The sequence below is a fragment of the Pseudomassariella vexata genome, assembly GCF_002105095.1.
Source record: "Pseudomassariella vexata strain CBS 129021 chromosome Unknown BCR38scaffold_3, whole genome shotgun sequence".
Classification (NCBI taxonomy): domain Eukaryota; kingdom Fungi; phylum Ascomycota; class Sordariomycetes; order Amphisphaeriales; family Pseudomassariaceae; genus Pseudomassariella; species Pseudomassariella vexata.
Window position 1 is genome coordinate 1,341,544 of NW_024467958.1, and position 27,539 is coordinate 1,369,082.

Here is a 27,539-nt window from a genome sequence, read left to right on the forward strand (position 1 = left end):
GTTCAAGCCTGCCCTGTGCCTTTATGCCCATTTGGCAAGCAGTGCCATCAAAGCTCCGCCGAGCATGACGCAGCCCAGGGCGAACATCTGTGTCTTGAGTCCAGCCTTGCGCATGTGGGGGTTGAACATAAACTCATGGGCCAGTAGCTCAACCAATCCAGTGTAGATGAGGATACCAGCACTGATCGCGTCGAATACACCGTTGATAATCAGAGTAGTCGTGCCACCAGGGGAAAGGGTCTGTCTAACACCCAAACCAGCAGCGATGGCAATAGGGGTGCTGAGGGCGTAAAGGGTCGCGAGCAGATACGGCATATAGGCTTTGCTTCGGGGCCACTGTGTAGTCGCGAGGCGAGAACCAAGACCGAGGCCCTCGAAGGTTTGGTGGAAAACGAGCACAATGTACAAGACGATAAACTCTTCGCCTGCAACCGCAAGGGTGAGCCCGATGAAAATGCTGTGGAAGATGACACCGAACTCCAGGATGAAGATAGCCGTCATCTGCGCGGCGAAAGCAGCGTGGCTGTCGTTTTCGGTGTGGTCGCGGTGATGTCCCAAATGGTCCTCGCCACCAGGAGGGTAGGAGACGTCGTTAGGCAATCCCTTAAATCCTGTGCTACCGCGACTTTGGTCACCGTTGTCCTGAGTATTGATGCCAGACTCAATGTCGGTTTTTTGGTTTTGAGCTGGCGGAGTCGATGCCTCGCTATTCTTCTTAAGAATATCCAGCGACGGATCCGAGCCCTCAGCATCATGGTCGTGCCCCCCAAAGATGTCGAAATGACTGACCAGGAGTTCGATGGTGAACATAACCATGATGGTCATGAAAGTAATGCCGCCTGCCCAAGCGTACTCGGAGATATCCAATCCTTCCAGGCATGGTGAACCAAGAGCTTCGAAGGCTGGTATGAGAAGGTGCATGAAGGCAGTGGCGATGATAACGCCGGAACCGAAGTACTTAGCGATGAAAAAGGCCATCTTAGGGACCTGCAGTCTGGAACTCCTAGCAAGCGCAACAGGCATGAGAGCACCGAGTAGGGAGCCAATAAGGATGACGAAGATCGCGGAGATGCGAACGTTCATGCGGCCATCGTATTCGTTACCAGAGTCGCAGTCGGTGATGACCTGGAAGCCACTGACTTCCTCCTCTGCCCCTGCGTCGGCGTCCTGCCGCAGCTTGAGCAGAGCACCGATGCCCTGGGTGAAGTGCGACATTTTTGGATTGGATGTTGGCAAAATTGACGATCAGTACTCGTCGAGATGGCACAGCACTGGAGGTGCCGGTAGGTATACGTGCAGTCGCAGGGCTGAAGTTGAGTTTGGACGGGAAGCTGCTTGTGGAAGTGTAATGGTCAAGAAAGGCCGTTTCGGTGGTCTGCTCCGTATTGGAACTATGGATTGCGTTTCAAGCTGAACGGTGAGGCGCGGCTGCCAAGAAGGTGGTGCTTGGAGGACCTGGAGAGGCAGCTTCCACTTCAGTCGCGGATAGTTGTAGAGTTTGTCAAGAGGTTCTTGGATTTAAAATCAAGCTTTCTGTGCCCAGGCGAGGTGCAGAAGGTTGCGATTCTGGACCTGCAGATGCTGTTAGCCAGACCTCTGGGAATTAATAGTTCTTGACAAAGTCCATCCAGGTGTCTAGTTATTTATAAATTTGGGATGACTTCCGAATAAACCCAGCGGTTCCAAAACTGCAATATCCTTTTTCAATGGGACATGTATCCATGCAACCAGGCCCTAGGTGAACCAAATTTGCAAGATGTAACTGAGCGTGATTGGGCAGTATGGACAGCCCAGCTGTGAAATGGACAGTGCGAACCTTGTTGGCTTCTGCCACAAGATATCCAGATGTACTCCAGGGCAATCACGGACGAGGGAGCCTGTGAACAAGGACTGGCCGACTTGACTCGAACTCTATAAAATTTTCATACCTTCAAGGGGAACAGTGCCGATGCAAGTTTTCAGTTTTCAGATCTTGATAATCTTGCAACGCGAAGTCCCTGCGTCCTTTAATTGGTCGTGGTACTTCACTAGGAGGGATAATGGGGTGTTTGTCATGTGCTTTGCTGCTCTGTGCAATGACCGGCCTCGTGGTTTCTGGAGTTGCGTGCAGATGACCCCCGATGTCTCGTAGCAAAGAATTTGTCTGTCCTGATACGGAATAACCAAAAGTGACCAAGAACCTCCTCGTGAGCAAGAATAGAGATAACAACAAAGGACTGTGATTCACAATGTTTTCAACGGTAATGACAAGGTTTGATCCGTGCAACGGAAAAAACGTTCGCGCTGAACGCGGACTTGCCATTGGGACGGCACAAGGTGAGACAGCTGTGGAGGTTCGAAAAGTGAGGACCTTGATGGGCACTTACCGCAAAACCCTGATGTAAATGTCAGCAGGACCCAGGTCTTCCCAACTTTCGGCTGGTCGCTTGCAGCTCACGTTTTTGGGTCACATACTCAGCTTTGTCGCACCTTCACTGTCAGTCCTGTAACAACCCCCCTCCCCCCCAAAAAAAACAATGAAAGAAACAACTACCATCTGGCTTGTTGTACCTTCAACCAGGTGCCTTGATTTTTTCGGCTCCCAATTCATTTTCGTTGTCCATTTTCTCTAAAGTCCTCTCGTATTTGCATGTGCCTGTTCGTGCCCACCTAGTCGGTGATGCCCCTCTAGCAGGTGGGGCCGTTGTTGCATTAGGTGGCGTCTGATACGTCACGTCCCTAACAAAAACCGCACCTTCAATACTCCTAGTCAAGATACTCGTCAATGTATCTGTCCATCAAGGTCCTCACTTTTTGGCCGGACATTGTCGAAGACAGACGATGTGGTCTTGCGTGCTGCATCTCCATGCAGATGGGCCCATTTTATCGCTCTTAGGTTTACCGATAAACCGCTGAATAATTTTCCAGTCGTTAACCCCATTTTTCAACAAAAACGAATCGTGTTTGGGTTGCAGAGCACGTGGAACAGCAACATTCCGAGGTGACACTGGGAATTCACAGCCCGGTGACGGTAGGACAATGTTTCTTCTAATATTGCCTTATTCTGTGCGAAGACACGACTTGCTCTAGTCGTACAAGAAGCACTCCAGTGATTGGTTCAATGTATGCGCCAGGCGGAGGTGCCAACAGTCGGATATTGATTGTTTGCAGGGGCAAGGTGGTGTTCATTGCAAGTTCGTCCATTAGAGAATCATGGTTCATTTGGTGCCGACCCCATCCGGTCCTTCGCATATCTCGATCAGTGACACACCAGGGACATCCTTTACTCCAATATTCCGTGGCAGCTTGAATTTAGCCATAGATCGGACCAATTTCATGATCCCAGCTGCTGTTGTGGTCGACGTGCCAAGCTGCCTTGAGCATTTCTGTTCATGCCTTAGGGTCGGTAAATGTAACGGTCAGCGGCGACTGGACTTAGTAACAAGTCGATGGCCATCAAGGTGTTTGGCAGTTTCAGCGAACCACATCCACACAGATCCCACATCACGTCTCCACAGGACTTGTCTGTAGCTGTAGGCACCACCACATAAGTTGTACATGCCCTCATAGGCTCTCATGGCTGCATTCATACAGAGCGGCTTTACTTTCGGGTTGCCACCCCGGGAACCACTTCCAATGCCAGGTATATGGATGCCCTCCCGCGGTGGGTTCCCGGCTCGGCGCAGTATCTCGCAGTTATACGATCGCATGATCCCAATCATATTTGCAGTCAACCCCTCACGAGGAGAACTGCACCTCGAGGCCTAAGCTCCGGAATGGCGTGTCGAGTCGGCGAAGGTCGATCCCACTTCCGAGACTGAATAGCAACGACTTGACCCTTCCCTCCCACAAAAGACCAATTTTAAGATGTTGATCCAGCCTCGCCTTGAGAACGCCCGAGTATTTATCATTGTCCTCTTCCGCTTGAGGCTCCATGAGGCCAAGGTCGTCCAATTTCCACTCCATCTTGGCGCGAAAGCTTCTGTCTTTTTTCTTGGGCTCGACAAGCTCTTTCGGGGCCGACTGCATTTCTGGAGGTTCTGGTGCCGGTAGCGGGTCGTCTAATCTCCATTCGATCTTGGCCTGGAAGCTCCTTTCCAATTTGGGTGGAGGCGCCTGCTCTGGCGCTGGGCTCTCCTTACCAGCATCGACGGCCCAGGAACTCTTCCTCCTTCTCCATAACTCCGTGCCGACTGCCCATTCACTTTCGTAGCTGTAGACATTGAAGTCCATTCTTGTCGCAAGCGAGCAGAACTTTCCAGCCATGACTGCATAGCTCCAGCTGATGTTTCCCATCAAGGGATTGATCGTCATCGTTGCCGTGAGTGGTGTTCCTCTGTATGTCGGCAGAGTTGCGAACCTTACCCCCATACTCATGCCTCCCGATTTGTTGAGTGTTCCGTAGTAGAGTTCTGCACCCGTGCTAAACCGTCCGTATATGCCTTCCCGTTCACCAATACCATTCCCCGTCGCAACATCGTTTGAAGAGCCGTATGGCGTTTTCAAGTTCTCCGCATCACCTCCAAAGTTGTACAAGCCGCGCACTCCCATGAGGCCTCCATCGGATGATGCCAAACCCTCAATGCCGTATCGTTGTCGGTCGTATTGTACCATGCCTAGAACCGTACCGCCATTACGCAACGTCTGATCAGACACTGCACTGATCTGCATCTGTAGTGTGGGAGAGAAGCGCTTCACGACAAGTGCCTCCAGCATCGACTGTGGCAGGTACAAACGCCCGTAGGCGAGCGTATTCTTCTCTGATGCATCCCATCCCTCGAGGAAGTCCCCTGTCCCTATTGTCCCGCGCGGCAGCTCCACCAGGGGTTTGTAGCTCTTCAGGAGATCGGGCAAAGGTATCCTCGCGCTCTGCGCGACCGCGTTGCGGAGCGAGACCGTCGAGTACAGGTACGAGACCGAGCCATCGACGACGCCAACGGTGCCGAGCTGGTATGCGGTCGCGAACTGGGGCGTGGCAAGTGACCCGAGGGTGATCCGGAGGCCCCGTGGGGTAGGGAAGCTAAGCAAAGCGTCAGCCGTCGCGTTCAGGGACGAGTAGGAGTTGTCGCGATTCCAGCCCGTTGCGGCATAGAAGGCGCTTTGGATGTAATCCATGAACTCGCGCATGGCGCCGGGTTATGACTTGGTACTCGATAATATGGCTTACCCGGAGGTAAGCTGGGCGATTATCGAGGGAGCATTTGCAATTGGATGGTCTCCTGAAAAGGGAAGGTGAGGTTGAAGTTTTTACAAGAGCCTCAATGTACAGGCAATGTACAGGCCGGTGTTGCATTACGCAGATCCCTCCAAAGTCAACGGCCAAGAGATGAAGCTGTCGTCGTATTTAGCCTTAGTTCTGCCGGCCTGCCGGCCGCCAACCGCAGGCAAGCTGGGAGGGCGCATCATGCAGACAACAGGCTGCTTGACATTGAAACTTTTTTTCAATTGCCTCAGAAGCTGGGCTGCGAAAACCCCGATATTGCAACGCACAATCCAGCGTCAGACAAATGCAAAAGCAGACCGCTTCAAACCAGACCAACATACGTTCATCTATATGCTGAGGGTTTTGGTAACACATTATTATAGAGTACGTGTCAGTTCAATGAGTCAAATTCGTATTTGAAAGATGCCTAGTCTCAGATTGCCACAGTCTGGGCGGAGCTATCCTTTACCCTGCCAGAAGGCAGTCCAAAATTCGTTTATTCAACACATGCATGGTGTGCTGCAAGTTCTGAAATAGTAACTATGATATAGTATGAACAACGCAAATACAATATGCCATCAACTTGTAGCGTAACAAAAACAGATATGGCTCAGTTGACATGTTACACATAAAGGTCACATAATCTCCGGTGCCACTGCTATTAATTGCCTTTGGTCTTACTTACATGCTCTGAGGGACAGAATATGGACGAAATGTACCAAACTGTCACAGTAACTACAGTTTATGGCTTTTAGGATGATGCACATATACTAGCTCTAAACGGGAGGCAACTAACGTATATTTTTAAACAAGATATTTCTGCAATTATTTCCTTCGCTTTCTTCAGCTCTGCTTGACAAAATTCGCTTTTCAATCCATCGAGCTTCCAATTCATATACAAAGGTATTCGACTTATTGATAATTCAATATTAAATATAACGTAGTCCACAAGCGAACGGGTCACCCAACCGAACGGGTCACGCCAACTAGCAAAACATGGAATTCAACACGATTTCGCAACCACAACGCCGTAAATCAATTAAAACTACTCAGAATACTCTTGCCCAGATGATTCTATCTCTACCTGACAGGTTCGCGCATTATGCCCGGTCTTCCCGCATACGCCACAGCGCCGTTGCCGTGGCTAGCCACGATTTGATCCAGCGCTATTTCCACGCATTTCCTGCTGTACTTGCTGCGCAACGTCCTTTTGATCTTGAAGATCTTGTACGTCTTGTGAATTAAGTGATCCTCCAAGCCGTACTCGTGTTTTTTTGGCCCTGCGCCGCTTGCTAATTAGAGCATTTGCCTCTCGACGTTCGGCGACCTCAGCTTGGAGTAAAGCCATCTTGTCAGGGTACGGCTAGGCCGAAGGCAATAGTACAGAGTGATGGGGAGTAACGGGCGTCCCTCCTACGTAGCACCGGGTGGTCACTGGCGGTCTCAGGTAGGGGTGCCCACGGTGATGCATTGATCTCTACTCTCCCTCTATCTTCTTCCCGGGCCTCCGCCCCTTACATAGATAGCTAGAACCCGACGTCGGAGCCGCGGAGCACTAGTTTCCCCGATTGTTCCGCAAACCAAGACTTCCATATCGTGTCATGACTCGCACATTCCTACACCAGAGCCCCCACCGGTGTCCCACCGGTGCCTATGGCATTCTGTTCTCTGACACATCTTATGCATAATACTTCGCGCTCCTTTCGAAAACTGATCGATAGTATCGTAAATTAACGTCGGGGAGCTATTTTGATGCCTGGAAATTCGAGATTTAATAAATTCGGATTGCGAAGTAGCCTCGGTTGGGTTGTTTGGCGTCCGAGAAGCCTAAAGAAGGGTTTCCCGCGTAGGGGGCCGGGAGGACGTTGGAGTCTGTAATTTCATATCTAGCTTCTCAATAACAATATCTGGGCTTAAAGGCACAAGCCCAGCGCCTTAAAAGCCTGCACGAATATTGCTTTCGGTCAGGCTCTTCTTGAACGCGTCGCAAAATGCCGGAAGAAAGTCCTCCTTTGTGATATGCGAAATCCGGGCTCGGACGAGCTTCTCAATTTGCGAGCCGTAGGCCTTTTTTAACGGCGCAAAACATGCCACATATAGTGGCTGGAGGATATGAGAAGAGTGGGCAGGCATACAAAGTATAATAATCTTGTTCTCTTTGCAATATTGCTCAAAGGCGTCGGAATGGTGGCTTTCGTGGCCGTCCAGGATAAGAAGGCGATATACACCCGATTTCCGGCCTTTGGTGTATTTGTCAAAGTGTTTTAGCCAATCTGCGGTCAATTCGTTCGTAGTCTAACCATTTGGGCTCACGGCGATCCTCCAGTCCTTCGGCAACGCGTCGTTTTCGCACCAGGAAGAGAGGTGGTATTGGCCCTTGACAATGATGTATGGCGGGACCGTCCAGCCTTGGGAATTGACGCCCTGGATCACCGTAGCCCATTCCCGATTGCTAGGCTGGGCTAGCTTAGGCTTGCCTTTCCTTTCAGAGCTCGTAACAACCATCAATGCGGTAATCTGACCTATCATAAAGCCGGTCTCGTCGAAATTGTAGATATCGGCATCGGCGATCCCATATTTCGCAATTGTATTGCGCACAAGGTCAAACCAGCCTTGAATAAGCTCTGGATCTTCGCATAAGGCCCGAGAATAGTCGTATTTACGGCTGAATACCGTCTTGAGCTGTGGTTGTCGCTTAACGAAGTTGGAGGCCTAGTTCTTGCCGACGCGTAACGCGTCGCGGTCGCGTAGCAGTCGGTTTGCTATATCTTTAATAGCACTTAGCCGGGGAGGAAATGCTTGTGAATCTAGCTCAATTATCCTTTGAATAATCGCATTTTCTTCTAGTTTTGTTAAATGCCGACCGTTGGCTTCGATATTGCGATGTGATTGACGTTTTTGAAGACGCGCCTGGAGAGTAGTATTCGAGACTTTGTAGATTGTTGCAGCACGTCGGATACAGTGTTGAGTCATTTCTGATAGCCTGAGTTGCAAGGAGTAATTGAGATTCTTTTTGAGCAGAATCCATCGAGAATTAGTTGCGTGGTAAAGTTAGGAAGTTTAGTTCTATTTTTTGCTATGGGTGTTACACGCAAAGGTGGTCAAAGATTTGTGAGGTTGTAAAAGCATGACATTCTATCTAGTCCTATGGAGCACGAAGGTTGGACTTAGTCCCGAAGGGCTAAGTCACGTGGTAACCTTGGTGGTCTTGGCAAAGCCCACCAAGGTTGCCTAACAATGGGCGTGACCCGTTCGGTTGGGTGACCCGTTCGCTTGTGGACTACGTTACCACTATAGCCTATCCTCATATCACAATATTTTTTTCCTTATCTTTATATCTTTTACTGACAGCCTAGTCTAGTTATAAGAAGGAATAAAAAAGGGAGATCAGCTAAGCTGTGTTCCTAGGTCATTACAACATTTATGTTATGGTCCATTCTCCATTAGACGGTGTAACGAGGCAGAGGCACATAGGTACGAATCAAGGTTGCATATCAGTGCATCTCTATTGTTGAATACTAAACTAGGGAAGAAAGAGAAGGAAAGGGTTACAAGTATGTCTGGCCGTTCTCCTATTATAAGGGGAACGCGCTCGTCCAGATCAGGGCAGGCCATGTCAGGATGTCCCTGCTTATCGTCCATGTGTCAGTCGTCACAGACGGACCGTATCTTCACTTCTGAGGATCATACGGAACGCATCGACTTCCGTTTGTATTATGCTTCTTATGCGCCCCGAGCCAATGGAGAGTTTCCACAGAAAGCTTCGCCAAAACGGCATTTTTCGACGTCAACCACCATCTTGTCAGGTTACTACTCAGTGTCTGAGAAATCGTCCAGTGAAACTGTTCTCTCTCAGCAGCCATGAAAACTGCTTAGTTTAAGGACTGAGACAATAGTTGGCACGGCCAGACGCTCGCAACTCGTAGTGTCACTACCTCCGAGGATCAATCACGAATCGCTCTCAGCATCTTTGCGTGGCCCAGGCGTATCACTCTCCCACATGGACCTCTCATTAGCAGACGCATAGCAAAGAAAAGAGCAAGCATTGCTCGTCTTCAATGAAATATTATCTGAGAAATCCAATAAGTCGTCATGCTGAGCTCACTAAAACTCATGAACCTAGATCGACATGTTTATATCCAGGAAGGCACAGTTCATAGAGACCCAAGAAACCGACATATTACATCCGAACTGAAGATGTCTTTTGTCCATCTTTTGAGATTTCATAGTTTTAGTGAACACCTCCCACCATCACCGGCTGGATCATTTCTGGATATATAGATTATACGAGACGAGGGTCTTGCACAGACTGTCAACATATTTTTACAAGACATAGATATGAATGCAGGCCGCAAGCTTGTGAAACAAACATGTCTGGATTCCGCACTGAATTCTCCTCTGCTGGCCACTCTAAAAGTTGAATCCATGTAAAGTGAGTGTGTCAGGGAGTTTAGGCCTCGTTCTACTACTGATTATACAGTGGCGCCCTGGTAAATCTAAAGACAACATCTTGCCATTGTTCAAAGAACATCCCAAGTACTTTGCACTTATGGTTTATGTTTTCAAAATCACCTGCTCAAGACTATACTCGACAATGAAATGAAACACCAGAGTGTAAAGAATCGGACTGATGACATGCTCCGGATATCAGTGAACGCGCATGCACAATGAACATGGTATCGAGATTATTACAAGCTATAACTGATATCCCCAAGTCCAAAGGAGTGAAGTTGGCCCGCCATAAGGGCCCTATATACAAAACAGTGTGCCTTCAGTCGTTGAGCACGAAAGAGCTATAAAAATATCTGGTGCGGTCCGACACATAGTAATAATATTAAATACGCCGTAGGTGTTAACCCTCGGTACCTCTACAAGTACTCCCTTAAGGGGCTATAGATGATATAGCGGGCCCTTAAGCCGCGTCGGGCGGTTATACAGGTAAACTTGTAGCCAAACGACTACTAAACCTCCTGTCCCTCCCTAAGTCTGTGCTACAACCCCTGCCTGAACTACCGATAAGTGTGGTAATGCGGCACTTAAATTCGTCCTCAGGGGTGGGATGCTGCTGATGTGCAGAAGATGCTCGACTATTTTTTTTGTCGCGACAAGTCGTAGTATCTGCTAATTGGGGTTCTCGTCGAGCGTATACATCTCAACCATACGCTCAAGTGGATAGACCGTAACGTGGTCTAGACGCTCGCAAGAATCGCGGCGAGAGGGCGTGCTGCGCGCCTTCTATCGTGAGGGGACGGGTTCGCCGACGAGCGTTATCGGATAGGCGAGGTCCGATAAGGGGCCGGATTAACGATTCGAATTCTGGACCGGCTGTCGAGTTATATTCCGCCGACGTAGTGCTTGACGGTCGACTGGCTAGGATGCTCGTAATCCTAAACTGCACCAATCTCCCTATTATCGCTAGGTAGGCGAAGTCAACAAGGTGGGCAGCGCGCCATAAGGGTTGACTAAACCCCCTTGTGTGTCAGCTGCAGGATTCGAACCCGCGACTCGTCACCGACCCAAGTGGGCGAGGCTGAAATCGAGACTTATCTACCAGCGAAGTGACCAACTACACCAGCCGACAGACACATAGTATTACGTCTGCTCCGATCCATGGCGCTGAATCCGCCATGACTGTGTGAACCACATGCATTGTCCTCTATGATTGCTGTTGGTCCTCCAGGTGGTTATCACCTATGCATCCTCTTGTTGAAGTGGACTGTTGTTATTATATCACTTATCTAAGTTCTTGGTTTTGCTAAGTCCAACATTATGCAATATTTCCCGATCTACTTCTGACTCAAGATTGCAGAGATAGTTCATTTCTAATCCTTCTTATCCCTTCTCAATGATCTCATATAGAAAACCGGACGCTGTGCCAGATCATGCTCCCGCACCAGTGAGAAATATTGCACAGCATGACGGTATATATCGTCTGGGTCATGGGTTCCGCACTGAATCCGATATTGAGCGTCGAATTTGGGATTTGGCGATTTTGCTGGCTTCTCAAAGGGTTGTACAGGAGGGATTAGGACTCTTCCATCATGGCGAAGGGGTCGAGTTTGGTAGTTCGGTCGGCTTGTGCCGAGTTCCAATCGTCAGTGAAGACGGCTAACGTAGCTACGCTGTCAATAACCTTGTGGGCTACACAACAGGTAGAAATCTGCAGCCGAAAAACTTCGAATATTGCATCTCGGCAGTCTCGGCGGTCCCTGGAAATCGTGTCTAATATTGATGGATAGCGGCTCAACATGGGAAAGTAGAGTTTGGAGAAAGTTGCAATGGCGCCGTAAAGACCTGCCTTGGAGACTGCATTGTATGCCAGGTCCGACAGAGTGTTCTGGGCACCGTTCATGCCGATCAAGTGTTTGAGAGCCTTCATGTGCATGTGCCCATGGTCGAAGTGACCCCGGTATCCCTAATTTCGTCAGCATAGAGCCGATCAAGCATTCTGTTGGCATCTCATAGCGCTGCAAATTCGTGAAAGTGTGGCATCTGCGATGACCAGCTCCTAAGATCGAAGTGATCCGCATAAATGCCGAAGTTGTTCAACACTTCAAGTTTCGTCAATTCCTTGCTTTGTACGTTCTCACTCGCCGCACACTCGTTCCTAAAAAGGGGGGCCTCTGGCGCTTCCGGCGCTTGTCTGGTATGATTCCGTGTATTCCCTGGATCTTCTTCTGGGCTACAAAGACCAGTTTCCCGCTATGTTGCCTCGAGGGCTCTCCAGCCGACCGCCGCCTTTTGGCATCCCGGACTGTTGAATGAACAAAATATATCCCGTTCCGATTTTCCTTAAAGACTCGAAGTCCATTGTTGATACATATTGTCTGCCCATTCTGGAACGCGACGCTGGAAAACTTGATTGCAAAAGGCGGGAGTATTTGGCGAAGGCCTTACTGTGTTGTCAATATGCAAAACCCGGACGGCCTACAATCATATTAGTCATGGGGAAGTTGTTTAACCTCCTGAATGCGGGATACTAAGCCACTTTTGGTAAATTGATCTATTTAGGCTGACTATGTGGTCCTTGTATCTTCAGCTGCAGCACCACTTCTTGAACTGAATGGGATATAAAGGGCGAGAGACTTCCCCCACTCCTGGTGTGATTTCGTGCCGAACTGATCTTCGACCTGTGTTTGCATCAAAGATGGGAGCGTCAATGCTTTGCAGCCTGTTCGCCGCCGAGCCAGGGATGCCGATCCCACCATCATGTCCATGGGTTTGCTGATCTCTGATAATAAAATGTGCGGTGCAATTGTCATGTTCTCAGCAAAATCCTTACCTACTTACAAGAGTCGATGTCCCATACCCGATCATCAATTCATCAGATAATATGTATCATTGTTCTTGCCTATCTGAGTTAGCCACTGTTTTCTTATGGCAAATATCTTACTTTCGTAGCGAAGAAAAATCTAGCAAAAGCACTAAAGCAACAGCACAGTGAAAACTTCGCCAGTATTAATAATAGAGAAATATTACTGGCATCTCGTGTAACTCAGCTTACCACTGGCTGTCAAGGTTGTATTTATGGGGCCAAACCTTCGCAATGAGCCTGTGAGCCTCAACAGCCACTAGGGTTTGTTGAAGTAACGTGCTGGCAGGTTTGTGTGATCATGCCATAATAATTTGGCCGTGAAGATCATGTTTGCAGTGTATTTAACCCTAGGTCATCCCCTTCGAAGTATCATGAAACAACCGGCAGTTATATCCTTCATGTCTAATACTGACTGGGGAGAACTTCAATGCCACCCGTATCGCATTCGATGAGACGCGCAAGCATTTCTTACCCCAGCTTAGGAGAAGAGTTCAGGACAGAAACATTTGCGATCTAGCTTTGATGGATACGGAGATTAGAAAGCCGATGTGTGTGTCTCTCTGTTGGCCAACATGAGGGCACACAGCGCATGCCAATTGGGGGTTTAGAACAGATGGGGTTTGTAAGGTCCAAGTCTAGACAGAAAGTCCAGGTTCCAGTGTTCTGTTTCTTTGTGTGACAAGGCCGTTGCGTCAAATCAACTTGGCAGCAGTGGCTGCGACTCACAGGGGTATCTTGGCCAGCGATAGATAGCCCGAGCACAAAGAACAGATAGTTCGAGTGCTAATCTGGCTGTCCCGCCAGGACCGTTTCCCTGCTGACAGCGACGTTACATTCAGAGGCTGACTCGAGTAATATCTACCAAATCTACGAAGTAGAAGAGAGTCCTTTGCGTCGCTTTTAGCAGGGTTGCCCCAACTAGCAGAACTGGTTCTAGTGCACCGACCACAACCACAAGCACATAACTGTTTCTTGGTAACAGTGTCGGGCGCCAAGTCAAAACATCATCGAAATCCTACCAAGAAATCGATCTTGAATCACTGCCGTCTTGGGGTAACCAAATGCCGGTGCGTGACGACGACCCGGACCCACCGTTCGGCCTTCAAACGCGCTATGGTCGGTGCAACATTTCAACGTGGACGGCGATCCCACGCCTGCGTCAGCTTTGAAATCCTGCCAAGGTCTTGGCTGTGTCGTCCAGCCTTCTGCCAATGAGCACCCTCAAGCTATAAGAACGGTGTTTCTGTTGCGTACTGTAATCAAGCCCGTTATTTGTTCCATTCTCTTCTTTGCGGTATCTGTCTATCGACATTTCTCGTCACTTGTCTTTGATATTCGTTGCTTTCTCTTCGACTTGAACGTGCACAGGTGCATTGTTTCTGTTCTTCGCTTTGCTCCCAAGATCTGGTCATCTGTTTCTCCAACTTAATCACTTAATATCACATCCACTTTTCGATCGAGTATTGGAACCTAGAAAGCTCAATTTCATCTTACCGCACCACTCGACCACATCACAACCAGACAATTAAGATGTACGCCAGAACTGCCTTCGCCATCGTTTTCGCGACGCTGGCAACTTTCGCCACTGCTGTCCCTTTGAACATCAACCTTGGTGCCTACTCGCCTGCCTTGGTAGTAGGTGATGGTGCTCTCACTTTTGGAGGCGAGGAAGGAGAGGCAGCAGGGGAAGCAGCAGTTGAGGCCGCAGCTATCCAGGGAAATGCTATCGCCAAAGAATGATCGGACCGAATAAGAGACACATGGCCTGAATGGTGAGTGGCATGCGTACTGTGACCTATAAGATAGTTTGACTGACTCGTTGTTTAGGGCCTTGAATGCAGTATAGCCAGCACGCAGCCCGAGCATCAAATCGCATGGCAGCGCCGAAACACGTCAAGCCGCAAATTTCACTTGAGAAAACCTCGGTGGAAACACCAAATGCATCAATCCACATATGAAATGAGTTCACTCTTCTCAGGACGCATGGGTTGGGGGATTGGTCGTGGTTGGGGGTCTAAATAATGTTGGAATCGAATTTCCTAGGCTCGCATATTTAGCAGTAATCACCAAAACGTGGACGAATGCCATGAAGTTAGGGAATGGTATAAACCAAGGTTTCGATTTGCTGGTAGGGCTACTGTGCCAAGATGCCCAAGAATAGAAAACCGTTTCAAGTCGTCTCAGCTCCTACCGAAATCTGTGACCGACGCGAAAGCTATGACCAATGATCTACGTCTTGGCTGCAAATTCCCGGAGGGATCTGTTGAGCTGAATCTAGTTTCTAGTATTCCCAGAAGTTGCGCCTTGTGTCGAATAGCTCGCACAGTGTGCTACCGACTACATGTTAGTTCTCCTATTCCGCCAGTTTCCCCTCACATCCCTCTTGACCGGCGTTCTCAAGCACATGCTCGCGATGCACTCCCGTAACCCCAGGTTCCGGGTCCACAACCCTCTCGCCCTTCTTCGCCGCATGCACCAAATCGGGCTGTTCCGCTTTGCGTCGGGCAAAGGTCTTTTCCGCATCCCAAACCCACGGCGTGGGTGCCGCGAATAGCAGGTCCATTTCTTCCAGAGTTCGCTGATTACTCTCAGGGTACAGGGCCCAGACGATGGGAATAGCGATGATATTGCACGCGGCAAATATGTGTAGCGTATTCTCTCCAATGGCGTTGAACATGACGGGGCAGAGCAGTGTAAGCCATCCGTTTCCGATGCTCCATCCAAATACGCCCCATGCGTTGCCTTTGGCTCGGACTTGGAGAGGGAATATCTCGGCTGTGAATCGGTGTTATTAAGGAACGAAGTACTCGGTAACTTGTGAGACCCAGTATACTACTAACCTGGGTATAACCATGGCACCGTAAGCCACGTGGCACCAAAGATGGACGTAAATATGAAGACGAACGCTGCGGCTGCGGCTCCATATGAGTTCGCCTTGGACAAATCCCCATTACGAGTAGCGTCTTGCCCAAGCCGAGAGAATGCTCCCGCAAGAAACATGGAGATACCTTGGCCAACGGCACCCCAGTACAGTGTCCATCTCCGCCCAATCCGATCCAGAGTGAATACACAGATCAAGGTCGCGAACATGTAAAAGATGTTGTTGAGCCCACTGATCCACTGACTCTTCTCGGTATCAAACCCAGCAATGCGGAAGATGGTGGGCGCGTAGATAGTTACACCAGCAATGCCGACCCATTCCTGAAGAATTTGGAGCCAGATGACTAACTGAACCCGGCGGCCAGTGTGCAATTCGCCCGATCCGATGCCAAAAAGCATATGAAAGTAAGAGTTATTCTTGGACTCCTTGAGCTCCAGCTGCGCAATATTCCAGATATCTTGGTACTCCAGTTCAGCACGTTGAGCGTCGTCCCTAGAAGAGCCGCGCAGACGGTGCAGAATGTACCGCGCCTCTTCATCTCGTCCGACTTTGACCAGCCACCGAGGGGATTCGGGGAAGAACCAGATAGACCCCAGGAGTATCAGCAGCGGGATTATCTGAAAAGCAATGGGAAATCTCCAACGGACCGCCGAGTTGCCTCCATCGATGAAGCTTAGGCCAAATTCGAGCCAGTATGCCACAACAACGCCGAAGATATTCAACTGCGTTCAACTCCTGGTGTCAGTATATGCTGCGTACATGTAGATTCTGCCTCTCTGAGCCACGAAAATTGATGGGAATAAAGGCGGTGAAAGTTGCCCACCGTGAACTCGATGGCGATAAACTGGCCTCGAGAAGTATGTTCAGCAGTCTCAGTGGCCCAGACAGGGACGATTGCGTTCAGAATCCCAGTGCCGATCCCGTTCACAGCTCGAGCTAGTTGCCGTCAGCTTAGCCCCTGATGAACCAAAATGAGAGAGCCAGCCTGAGACATACCGCATATCATCCACTGATGATTCATAGCAGAGCACTGCAACGCAGCACCAATAATCGCCCACACCGCACCTACAGCAATCGTCTTCACCCTCCCGACCTTATCGCCAATCCAGCCTCCCAACAAACATCCGAACAGCGTGCCAAGGTAGTACACTGACACAATCCCACCCTGCAGCAGACCATCCGTCACAATCGGCTCTTTCGTGTCCGGATCGACGTATCCGAACCCCATGAGATCGATGTAGTTCTTAGCATTGTTCACTCCGCCCATCATGCCTTGGTCGTAGCCAAAGAAGAAAATGGATAGCGCCGCCATCGAGTTGATGGCGACGAGCAACTGCCGCTTCTCGAACACGTTCGCCACGTTGAAGCCTGGGAGTGGCTTCATCTTGTCTGACTTTGAGCCTGTCATCATCGCTGTAGATTCTGTACGGAAAGGTTAGATCTGATTAAGGTCAAATCAAGATTGACCGGTGTATGGGCACTAGAGCGGGAGGTCGCTTCATATATACCCCAAGCCCCATACAGCCATAGTCATGGGTTGAGCTTATGACCTCACGAATCAACATAAGCTCCATCGTGTTGTGTCACGAGACGGTCGACGTTGTGGTCCTCATTGACCTATGGCTGTCCGATATTACACCAGCCCCGCGGCACATCATCTGTTGAATGATCAAGGTGCAGTATTGAGGACAGCTCCAGCCGGCTTACGCCGGTTGGCTAACAAGAATGAGTGCAGGTCGTTGGAGTTTGTGGGTACTGTTGCAGTTTCCAATCTGGTACTCCGCTAGTATCGATCATGGGTATTATGCGCACCAATTATGGTGTCTTCAGAGCTGTGAACAGTTAATCCTATGCAATGCAAGTGTTGGGGTAAAGTGGACCACGGGGCCGGAGTCGGTGGGCAAGGGTGGATACGACAAGGCGGTTGTTATGATCGTGCCCGACAAGTGCCTGGCACTTGCTGGTCTGGTTAGTTGGTTTAGAGAAAACGCACAAGCGTCATGCGCTACATAGTAATCTTGTGGAACAGAACTCCATCTCGTAATTACTATATCTCTCGTATCATTGCTTACAATGCTGGTCACAGCCAGCTATCTCCTTGGTACTGAGCGAGGGAAAATATCACATTCAGAGTTTCCATTATGTACCAAGGGGCCAGTTTCTTATCGAAGTCAACGGTTATCAAGGTTGCTTGCAGAAAGTCTGGGTCGTATTTCATCAAAGCCTCTATGATTTTGGTCTAAGATGTCGTCTCAATCTCCTTGACTTCATTTTCAACAGCGGCCACTCGACTATTTAGATACAGCAGTCGAAGAAACAACGACGCTCAAAAACAGTACAACGGTCACTCTTAACGTGGATCAAGTCCTCACGAGTATTATTTCATCGCTGAGGATATATTGCGATACGCGTAGCTGGGCTAGATCTGTCGTCATCGCGCTTTGAGCTGATCACAGGGTTTAACTCCAAATCAGAAGCACCAGAAGAAGATATTCGTTTCTGGCTGCAAAACAGTTGCTAATGCGCCTTATCCATGTTTCAATTTGACCAAGAGCCATCAGCAAGTGTGTGAGAAGCACTATATGTTCTGGGCTCATATATTTCGAGCTAGTGATATTTATATCCTAGCAGGGTCAAGAACTGCCTAAGGTAGTGTAGATGCAGCACTTCCTTCCGTGCTCTCCTGTGCCTTTCCATCGCAAGAAAAACTTAGAGACTAACGGATCGCTACAGAAAATTACACGTCAATGATGAGCTTCTCGCCACAAAGCTTCTTTAGCAAATCGCAGCACACTCGATTTCCTTTTCAATTTACTCGTGCACTCCCTGAAGATTAATTCTGGAACACTTGAGTTGACTAAAGAGCGTAATGCTGAGTAAATGTCCAGCAGCCATACGTACACAATTCCGTATATGTCTTAGTGTTTACAATTCTATATGCTCTTGAACTCTATGCCATTGCTTCTCAGGTAGAAACCTTTTCTGGTCAAACAGCCTGGGAGGATAGGGGAATCAAGCTGCTACAAAAATAAATAGCGTACCTTAGTTCAGGTAGAACGACTGGGTTATACCAAGCCTGCTACAATGGAATACCGAGCGTTCCTATATATGTTATTCTACCCTATGCGACCCTGCTACGCTATTTATTTAAGAGCCTGCTCTTAGAGGGAGGGAGGACTAAGCCCCTCGGCTAGAAGACCCAAAGATCTTAATCCTAGTAGATCGCTAGCATTAGTCCTACTAAGTTAACTACTATATATAGCACTTATAGCTTAATTATCCCTACACACTATAGTACCTATGTTAGCGGTAAACCTACTTTACCTACAAATAGCCGTATAAAAGGTCAGTATATAACGCTAAGAATTTTCAAATTTTGAAAGATAAGCCTTATAGCTCCCGTTGGTAAGTAAGGAAATACTAAGCAGACAAATCTACCGTCAACGCGGGCGGGCTCTTGTTTTATCACCTACTTGGCAATACGGGTTTCCAAACATGTTAACGGGGCTCGGGAATGCCAGAAAATAGCCAGGACAGTATATGGAATTATACGATATAAGTGGGAGCCAGCCACATCGCCGCGGGGTCAAATATCTACTCAGGCAAAATTCTGACAACTTGGCCTTCCCTTTCAGCCATGATATCTAACCACCAGTCTCGATGGTAGGATGCTAATTTGCACTGAAAATAGCACTTGGGCTGCCGACTGAATCAATTGAGCAGCAATGGGGCTGTGGGACCCAATTTGAATGCTGACGCTGAGCTAGAATCCGTAGCGGCTCCTCTGCCTTTGGAACACGAGCGCTCTAGCATGTACTGGCTTTAGAGGCTTGGTACGGCCGTTTAGTGGAATTGGAGGCGGCGGCGGATGGCATGCGCTGACTTCCTTCCTCAGCTGTTATTCTTGCCGTTAGAGGCTCAATCTAATGATTAACTTCCCCTTTTCAAATCCATCTGCATCTGAACAAGCCTTCCTTGCCTAGAAGAGCCGACTTACCCGTGGGCGCTTGTAATTCACCCCCGCCTCAGCTGACAGCCTACATCAACATCTGCTTCCCCAAGCGGCATTCCGCGCTTTCACTCCCACCTGACCGCCTGCACCAGCAAGTACCGCACCACGCCACACGTGAGCGAAACATCTCTACCTATTTGAATATGTCACCTTCCTTTGTAAACGCCGCCTACTACCCCTGCTGGCGCATTTACCGCGACCTTCCCCCCTCCTCCCTCCAACTCGACTTCATCTCGCACGTCCTGTACGCCTTCGTCCTCATCAACACTGACGGCACCCTGCGGTTCCTTGACGAACACGCCGACTGCACCATCGCCGCCGACGGCGAGCAGGGCTGTCTATCGGCCGTGTCCAAACTCAAGGCGCACAGGCCATGGCTCAAGACGCTCGTCTCCATGGGCGGCGGCACCGGGAGCGCCGAGTTCCCCGCCATGGCGGCGGATCCGGCGGCCAGGGAGACGTTTGCGAGGAGTTGTCGCGAGTTTGTGGATAGGTGGGGGTTCGATGGCGTGGATATTGATTGGGAGTGTCCCGAGACGCCGCAGGATGGGGCCAATTACATGGCGTTGCTTCATGCGCTGCGGCGGGCGCTGCCGAGGCCAAGGTATTTGCTTACTACGGCGCTGCCAGTGGGGGAGTACTGCCTGAGGCATCTCGATCTGCCCACTGCTGGACATCTACTCGACTATTTGAATCTAATGGCGTATGACTTTGTGGGCCCCTGGACCGACGTTTGTGGGCACCAGGGTCAGCTTCTTCCGCCGCCGGGGAAGCTAGAACACACCCACCCTAACTTGCGGAACTCTTGTCATGGGGCCGTCGAGTACATTCTTTCTCGCGGTTTTCCGGCCACGAAGCTCATCCTCGGTATCCCGGTGTATGCGAGGTCTTTTGAGGGAACTCACGGAGTCGGGCAGCCGTTCACAAAGGCGGAAGAAATGGATTACAACGAGATGCCACGCGAATGGATCCACCAGGCCTCAATAGACCAAAGCGCCGGCGCAGCGAGCTTCGTCGACCGATCTCCCGGCGGTAAGGGTTTTGTGAGTTTTGACGTGCCCGAAACCGTCCAACGGAAAGCAGAATATGTCAAATGGATGGGCTTGGGTGGACTTTTCTACTGGACTGGAGTTGGCGACATCAAGGGACCCGAGAGTTTGGTTTGGGCCGGCTATCAGGCCCTCCACAGCAATTCGCAGTCATCTTGAGGAGAGAGACTGCTGCAGGCTGCAAAGTGGAGACTGCCGCGAAGGTGGAAGTCTCGTGTTTTCCGAAAATGGGTCGAGGGGAGGAAAGTCAACAATCAGAGTCTGGCTGGGAGGAGAAGCTCCGTCGATGCCCGCAGGAGGAGGAGCTCTGTTGATGTGAGAAGACAGAGCGTCGGACCATTGATGTAACCTTTGATGTGCAGAACAATGACTGTGACTGCACCTTTAAAATAGCCCCTTTGGACTAGCACTTAGACTTTATGGATAAAGAGGGGATCTGTCACCTCAAATATGTCGACTAGGCAGTGAGCAGCCCACGATAATTCATTCATGGTTCTACTCCCTTCCTGGCATCAACTTGCAAAGACTTCTTCTGGGACATTCAAGGTTTTGTAAGGTAATGTGATTGCGAGGAAGGAAGCCAAGTAGATGACCAAATAAACTGCGCACCATGAGTATAATAGTATAAGTTGGCTTGATACTCCAGTGTAGTAGACCTGATATGATGTAGTAACCCCACCAGAGCCCGTCATTTATTTGGTGATGCAGTTCGAAGCCGTGGAATGAAGGAATCACGAAAATCACAGGGCCAACACTTGATGTGTGTGCAAAGGTCTCAGTTGACTAGAACTATGCTTTGTGCATGCCCGAAAACAAAAATCATGATCCATACCCTTAGCTCAATGTCCATCGCATCCTGAGCTTCCATCAAAAGGGTCAGTTAGTGCTGCCCTACTGCAAATGCAAATGCCAGTGTTGTGCTTTTGTGTCGAAACTTCCACTTCTTGATCGGCGGCAGGAACAAAGCCAGAATCTCGAATAGCGGCCAGAGACCTGCGTTTGGTAGACCTATGCCTGAAACATCCATGCGAACATGAAAAGAAGGCTGGGTCTCTCGAAATGTTGCTGCTTTCGGTATGCCTTCTGTCGCCTTGTAGTCGATTGGTCAACCGGATTTGGAGACAATTGCACTTCCAAGAGACAAGACGAGTTGATACGGCTGGCAATCCATGAAGCGACGTATGAGAAGACAATCTGGCAATGTTCTTGAAACAAGCTACATCAAGCTGTTTCAATTCCATGATGTCAGAAAGTCGGACTCCGGTCGTCCAAGATCCAAAAACACCAAAACGCAGTCCTTGGAAGACAAGACATTGTAACCTGTATATGCAGGCGGTATCCATGTTCCTCCGGCACTTTAAATCAAATGCCACGGCAAATCCAGATGTTCCCTGATATCAGCCTGTCAGTGAGAGGCTCAAATGTCTCGACGCAGTCAGGGTGTGTAGACGAACCTTAGACAAACTCGAAATCAAAGACGCAGACCTGAGTACAAAGCAATGATTGGTTGATTGCCAGAAAGAAAAGTGATGTGTCAGACAAGGGAGTTTTAGGCATTCTACGTCATGTTAGTCCAAGCCATAATGATGAAAAAGATCTCAAGGAACTCACGTTGCCCAGCATCACGTCCTCCGGGACGTCATCACCGACGACCTCATACCCTTCCTCATCAAAGGGGCTGGAATCGATCATCACAAGGTCTGTATCATCAGCCTCCTTCTTAAGCTTGTTCTCGGCGATAGTTGGTAGACGGTTCTTGGTGAGGATCGGCAGCGGCCTGTTGAAGAAGTTTGACAGATTCTGCGGCGTATTGGTCGAATTGGTCGATTCACCCTTCTCGGCGATGCCCAACACGCGCATGACAACATCCTTCTTAGCGGTGCTCGTCATATCCTTGCTTACACTGGTTAAAGAGTTGCCAGGGCCATGAACAGGGATAGCAGACAGCTTGATGGAGGTTGTCGAATCCTTAGCACCGGTCATTCCACTTTTGTTAATGCCCAACGCACGCATCTCAGCTGCGTTCAATGAGTCCTTAGTGGCAGCTGTCAAAGCCTTTTTCTCACTAGTCAGAGACTTGCCGGGCTTGTAGATATGGAGACAAGGCATCTCAGAGGTGGCCGTCGAGCCATTAGCACCGATCTGGTGGTCCGAGGTGCCATCCGTCTTCTCCTTGGTGGATGCCATTGGGCTTCTTAGACCTCGATCGTGAAGGTGGTGCAAGAGGACTTTCTCCGCTTCAAGAGCCTCGATCACAGCTTGGGCTCTGGTCTTCTCATAATCATTGTGACGTGCGTCAATTGCATCCGCCAATCCTATGCCCGTGCCCATCGAGTTCTCCGCCTTGCTGTCAAGCATAACCCTCTTGGCCATGGGATCAGAATGCTCACCAGAGGCATCAAGATCAAGGACACGCTCATACTTCTTGATGACGGCCTCGCAGGACTTAGCAAGTAGAGAGGAACCCTTGGCGTGTTGTCGCAGGATATCTTTCAAGTTGGTCACTCGGTCCTTGATCTCTGACGTGGGCATATTCCCGCCACTGTGGTGGAGTCGTCTACCGTCGGCGGGAACGGAGAGGAGAGGACTGGTCACTATATCTTCCTGATCCATCATAGGCCAGTCACGGCGTTCAAGATGGGGACCAGTGGGCGAGTTGAATGGCGTTGCGGCATCTTCAAATGGCGGCAGGATCTTGTTCTTGCCTCCCTTCAGAGCAGGAGCGATGCGGTACTGGACGGGCGAATTGTGACCAGGCTGGCCAAGAACACCAATCTGGGCGCCCGAAGACTTCGCAAGGTCATAGCCGGGACCAGGTTCGGTGCCAACAGACATTCCCGAGGGAGTCATGACAACTCCAGGTCCGACAATGGAGCTGGAAGGTACGAATCCCGAGCCCTGAAGAACAGCACCAGATCCAGTGTAGGGAACAGTGGTGGCGCGGAAGTCATCCGGGTACATTCGCTTGTTAGCGGAGTGATCAGAAGATTGGGAGTTCATCTTGCGCGATCTGGGTGATTGCGAAATTGAGGGATGTTTTCACGATTGTTTGATGTAACGTTGAAGGGGCGAGTCGACGGGTAGGCTCGGTGTGACGATGCTTCACAGGACGGTGACAAGTTGAAGCCTTCAAGTCTTCGATGATTGCGATGATCGTGATGATCGTGATGATCGAACAATTGGGATGGGGAGAATCCGTGAAATCCAGCGACCGTAGATTCAGGCGCGAAGATTTTCAAGGAATCTAAAGTGTTCAAGAATGAATGATGATTCTGATGTAAAGGTATTGATGTCTGGGTCAAACAGGCAAAAGGAGTGGGAAAGTGTTGCGGGGTCAAGTTGGGTAAAGATGTTGAAGTGTTGGGAGTCGCCAGTTGACAGGTGAATGGAAGGAAAAGTCTGAAATGGGAAGTGGCCAGGGATCGAGCAGAGGTCGTCGATTCCGTATGTGGAGGTTTACGAGACGCGTCGGAACGCGCTCTTTTGATGGAACTAAGAGACTGCCAGCACAAGTGCAAACAGGGCAACTACCTGTACCCATTCACAGAAAATACACAATCACTCTAGCGTACAAGGAAGTCACGTTGGTGTTCTTACGTTATCTACTAGTTTGTCATGGGGTATTTCAGGCTATCTACTATCTGAAGCTATTCAGAGCAGTGGTCATCCTAGACTACCTATGGGTGGACACTACCAACCCATTGTAAGGAATCAGTAAAAGGAGGTTGCGTGAGCATTGAATGCAGATGTTGTCATTGTTGAGATCGCCCACAGCCTAAGAGAGTGGATTCCGACCGCCCTGTGGCCAGCTGAGTCCTTGAAGCTTGGAGCTCTGGAGACACTGGATACAGTCAGTCATAAACAGCCGGAAATATTAGTTGGACATGATTGCATGTGGGCGACTTAACTTACACCAAGATCGTGTCGGGCTGAAGAGAAGTTTCTAAGACTCTTCTATGACGAGAGACACTTGGGATCATAACATCTTAGGCTGGCTTTCTGCCTCTTGTGGCCGCTCCAAGGCGTGTTTATCACACCTGCCTTCAAGACCTGGCGCTCACGAAATGTACCAAGGTCAAACCGGAAGACACCATGAATCTTAGCAACAAAGTCTGGGGGATCTGCCCTGAAAATTGTCGTAGAGGATGGAAATGGAGGTTCAAGAATTCTATTCTTGCGTTGAAATCTTGGGACTGAAAACTGCGATCTGTTTGAAGAGACGTTCCTTCCCATCATATACAACAGGTAAGTTCTAGGATGTAGCAGTCATAATTGGGACATTCATACTTCCAACAGGGCCATAACAGACTGGACAGAGATTCTGACAGTTTGTCCAAGGTGCATGTTGCATTCAGACTATCTTGTACGATTCATGAACCAACTCCGATCATCACTCCATGGCAAATAGTCTTGCCTAGCTCAAGGATGACGGTGAAAAGATTGGTTCTCCTTGGCTTTCATGGCCAGGAAATGATGAAAAATGCATGCTGACTACTGTGCCCAACGCACTGTATTGCGTGAACCACCATTATGGATATTTTGTCTCCCATTTAGACTGTAAGGTTAATAGATCATCAAAACTAGACAGTATGGATTGCCGTATATGTGTTGGTCCTGCACTTCTAGATGCTTTCACTTGGTGTAAAGCAAAGCACAAAGGTTCTTTTCAGTGAGAAACGTGCTTTTAGGCAAGCTGCTGACAGCTACAGTGATTCCTTTCAGTAGTTTCCGGCGGCAGGCCCATTGACTACCAGCCAGCATCCTGCGCATGGTAAAGGCTAAAGTCAACTGTTGTTGTAGTGAACGGCACTGCAGTTTATCATTTTGAAGCTGATGTCTTTGAATGCCATCTGCGTAGAGAATTTTATTCCCACATTACCCAGTGAGCAAGCAGAGGACGTTCTCTTCGGGCGGAGCTCTGTGGCTGAATGTTGGCTCCTAGATACATTTGCAGATTTGGCCATCAAGTTCTGGGTTGCGCCAATTCTCTATTACAATAGTGATCATAACACTCTTCCCAGGGTATGAAATGGAAGTATCTGCTTGCCATTGGGGAATATGCCGTTGCCAACTAGATTAATTACACATTGAGTGAGAAACAAGACCGAGGACGATGATGTCATTCGAAAGTTTCTGCTGTAACACAAATTTGAATATGTCAACTCGTTGTGGCCTCGAAAACTTGGTAAAATCAACACTTGAGCCGTCCAGAAGGTATAAACCAAGTACGAGTCTGGTACATTGTTTCCGAGTAAAAACAAAGCCGATTGCTTGATGCTGATGTGTCAACTTCAGGGGCATGGGGGCACCACGCCAGAAGTACGAGCAACTAAACATCTTCAGTCAGAATCATGTATCATCCAACAGTAAGGAAGAGTTCCGCATTGTAACTAAAAGACAGAGCAGTCTTTACTAATCGAAGCAGGCTCCTGACACTGCTAGATGATCCAATTCCACGGGCAGCCACTCTGAAGTCGGACAGCCAAGCTTCGACTCACAGTCAACGACCAAGCCCATGACCCAATTTACCAAGACTCTTCGCTCTCTCTCGCCTCCAGCGTTGCTCGGATACTATCTTTCGTCGTCGCCATCATATCTGCGGTCTACGTGCGCACCACGTATCTACGAAACAGCGAACAGGAATACTTCCGCGCCACGACGTTGCTGTCCTACAAGACCGAGTCAATATAGCTTGCGGAGCTCATAAAGGTCGCTGGGGATCGATTGACCAGGGCCCATTACCTGACAACATATCAGATGTACAAATTCGTCATGGACGACATGGAAGATCTCGAAAGCCGCTGCTGGAGCTTGTTGGGTGGACAGAGATGAAGGGCACCGAGCATATGGCTATCAATGGTGGTCGACGATAGATCTTGGTTCTGCAAAGCTGGGGCGAGTATCTTCACCGACTTCAAAGAGGAACATTCTGATCTGTCTGTACCTCCTGTTCGTAGTTCTATTACAAAGCGTTCTTAGGAAATCCCATCTGCACTTCCCCGAAAGTCCTAACCCAATAGTTCTAGATTCACGATCACAGTAGCGATGGTCTGGCTGCCCGTCCGTGCCAAAGCGCTGGAGCTCGTCCAGCAAAGGGATGCGCTGACGGCAAGAGCATCCTCCACTGAAATGAGCATGATATCTTCGTAAGTTAATCTTCCGCCCCAACTTAGTATGTCTAGACCTACTGGGGGAAGCAATTGAAGAGGCGCTCACGCTTCCCTCCTCTCTCCCTTGGTGGACTATTTGCCATCGAACAACATTGAAACAACTGGCAGGAGAACAAGATCTTCAGCATAGAAACAAGTGGCGCGAAACTGTGGTTGAAGGCGGTCTGAAGAAGCTGGCGGATCAGAAAGCGAGATACGCCGGCTTAAGGACCTGGTTTACCGCATCATCCACTGAAATAGAGCCAGGAACCCTCAATCGCCAGATGGTGAAGATTCTCCTATTAGTCCACGCTCAAAGAAGATTCCCTTTCAAGTCCGGTACAAAGAATGCATTCCCAAACATACAGTTGACGAGAAACGGCGCAACATTGACTGACCATCTGGATAAATTCCTAGCCCGAAAGACGGAAGTTGAGCGCTACATTGTTTAGCCCACGGCTGCAATCCTGCTGAAGGTAAGAGACCTTCCATCATGTCGGAGCCGACGCTGGATTTTCTTCTTCTCCCGCTGACTTCTTAGCAATAGAAAGTTTCAACCAGTCAATTCCGCAACTCTTCATGCCTCCTTGTGGCACAGAGGAAAGCTGCGCTGGCAATTGCAGTTCGTATGTTGGTGGTAGACTGCCCTGCAACATCGTTGGGGCAGCTCGGCAGTCTTTGGAGACATTGCTACATCTAGTCGCAGCCAATGTCGAACACCAGGATTCTGATCCGAATTCAGAGGAATCATCACCATCTTGTTTCTTTGGTCGTAACATTGTTAAACTGCAGGGGACTCTCGATGACTTGAATAAGTAGTCGTATCCGTCACCATCTGAGGTATACTGATGGAAACAGCGAGACTCTGTCGGCCTAGAAACTTGCCCTCTGAGCATTGTACTTCCAGGACAGAGGACTCATACGCTACTTATTCACAGCATTAAATGGAGA

General features: G+C 49.3%; 7 protein-coding genes across 7 annotated transcripts; 3 read left to right on the forward strand and 4 right to left on the reverse strand.

Moving 5' to 3' along the window:
• Positions 1-21: 21 nt before the first annotated feature.
• Positions 22-1,215, reverse strand: BCR38DRAFT_336370 (Zinc/iron permease; the record flags this gene model as incomplete). Its single annotated transcript, XM_040855449.1, has 1 exon — positions 22-1,215. The coding sequence occupies one exon, from the start codon at positions 1,213-1,215 to the stop codon at positions 22-24; it is 1,194 nt and encodes a 397-aa protein (XP_040718813.1).
• A 2,502-nt stretch (positions 1,216-3,717) lies between these two features.
• On the reverse strand, positions 3,718-5,106 carry BCR38DRAFT_334482 (uncharacterized protein; the record flags this gene model as incomplete). The annotated part of the gene is made up of 2 exons (XM_040855321.1): positions 3,718-3,909; positions 3,985-5,106. The coding sequence occupies 2 exons, from the start codon at positions 5,104-5,106 to the stop codon at positions 3,718-3,720; spliced, it is 1,314 nt and encodes a 437-aa protein (XP_040718814.1).
• A 5,655-nt stretch (positions 5,107-10,761) lies between these two features.
• Positions 10,762-12,533, reverse strand: BCR38DRAFT_472068 (uncharacterized protein). Its single transcript, XM_040862895.1, has 4 exons — positions 12,473-12,533; positions 12,080-12,109; positions 11,773-12,031; positions 10,762-11,597 (listed from the first exon to the last, which is right to left on the reverse strand). The coding sequence occupies exons 1-4, from the start codon at positions 12,487-12,489 to the stop codon at positions 11,208-11,210; spliced, it is 696 nt and encodes a 231-aa protein (XP_040718815.1). The 5' UTR covers positions 12,490-12,533; the 3' UTR covers positions 10,762-11,207.
• Positions 12,534-14,598: 2,065 nt separating this feature from the next.
• On the reverse strand, positions 14,599-17,186 carry BCR38DRAFT_423514 (general substrate transporter). The gene is made up of 4 exons (XM_040859594.1): positions 16,375-17,186; positions 16,202-16,314; positions 15,338-16,100; positions 14,599-15,272 (listed from the first exon to the last, which is right to left on the reverse strand). The coding sequence occupies exons 1-4, from the start codon at positions 16,787-16,789 to the stop codon at positions 14,851-14,853; spliced, it is 1,713 nt and encodes a 570-aa protein (XP_040718816.1). The 5' UTR covers positions 16,790-17,186; the 3' UTR covers positions 14,599-14,850.
• A 1,988-nt stretch (positions 17,187-19,174) lies between these two features.
• BCR38DRAFT_423517 (glycoside hydrolase superfamily) lies at positions 19,175-21,079 on the forward strand. Its single transcript, XM_040859595.1, has one exon. The coding sequence runs from the start codon at positions 19,534-19,536 to the stop codon at positions 20,596-20,598; it is 1,065 nt and encodes a 354-aa protein (XP_040718817.1). The 5' UTR covers positions 19,175-19,533; the 3' UTR covers positions 20,599-21,079.
• A 1,634-nt stretch (positions 21,080-22,713) lies between these two features.
• BCR38DRAFT_423518 (uncharacterized protein) lies at positions 22,714-23,057 on the forward strand. The gene has a single exon (XM_040859596.1). It carries the CDS (start codon positions 22,757-22,759, stop codon positions 23,045-23,047), a length of 291 nt encoding a protein of 96 aa, XP_040718818.1. The 5' UTR covers positions 22,714-22,756; the 3' UTR covers positions 23,048-23,057.
• A 3,238-nt stretch (positions 23,058-26,295) lies between these two features.
• Positions 26,296-27,407, forward strand: BCR38DRAFT_406453 (uncharacterized protein; the record flags this gene model as incomplete). The annotated part of the gene is made up of 5 exons (XM_040858056.1): positions 26,296-26,375; positions 26,466-26,585; positions 26,740-26,927; positions 27,041-27,064; positions 27,136-27,407. The coding sequence occupies 5 exons, from the start codon at positions 26,296-26,298 to the stop codon at positions 27,405-27,407; spliced, it is 684 nt and encodes a 227-aa protein (XP_040718819.1).
• Between the last annotated feature and the right edge of the window lie 132 nt (positions 27,408-27,539).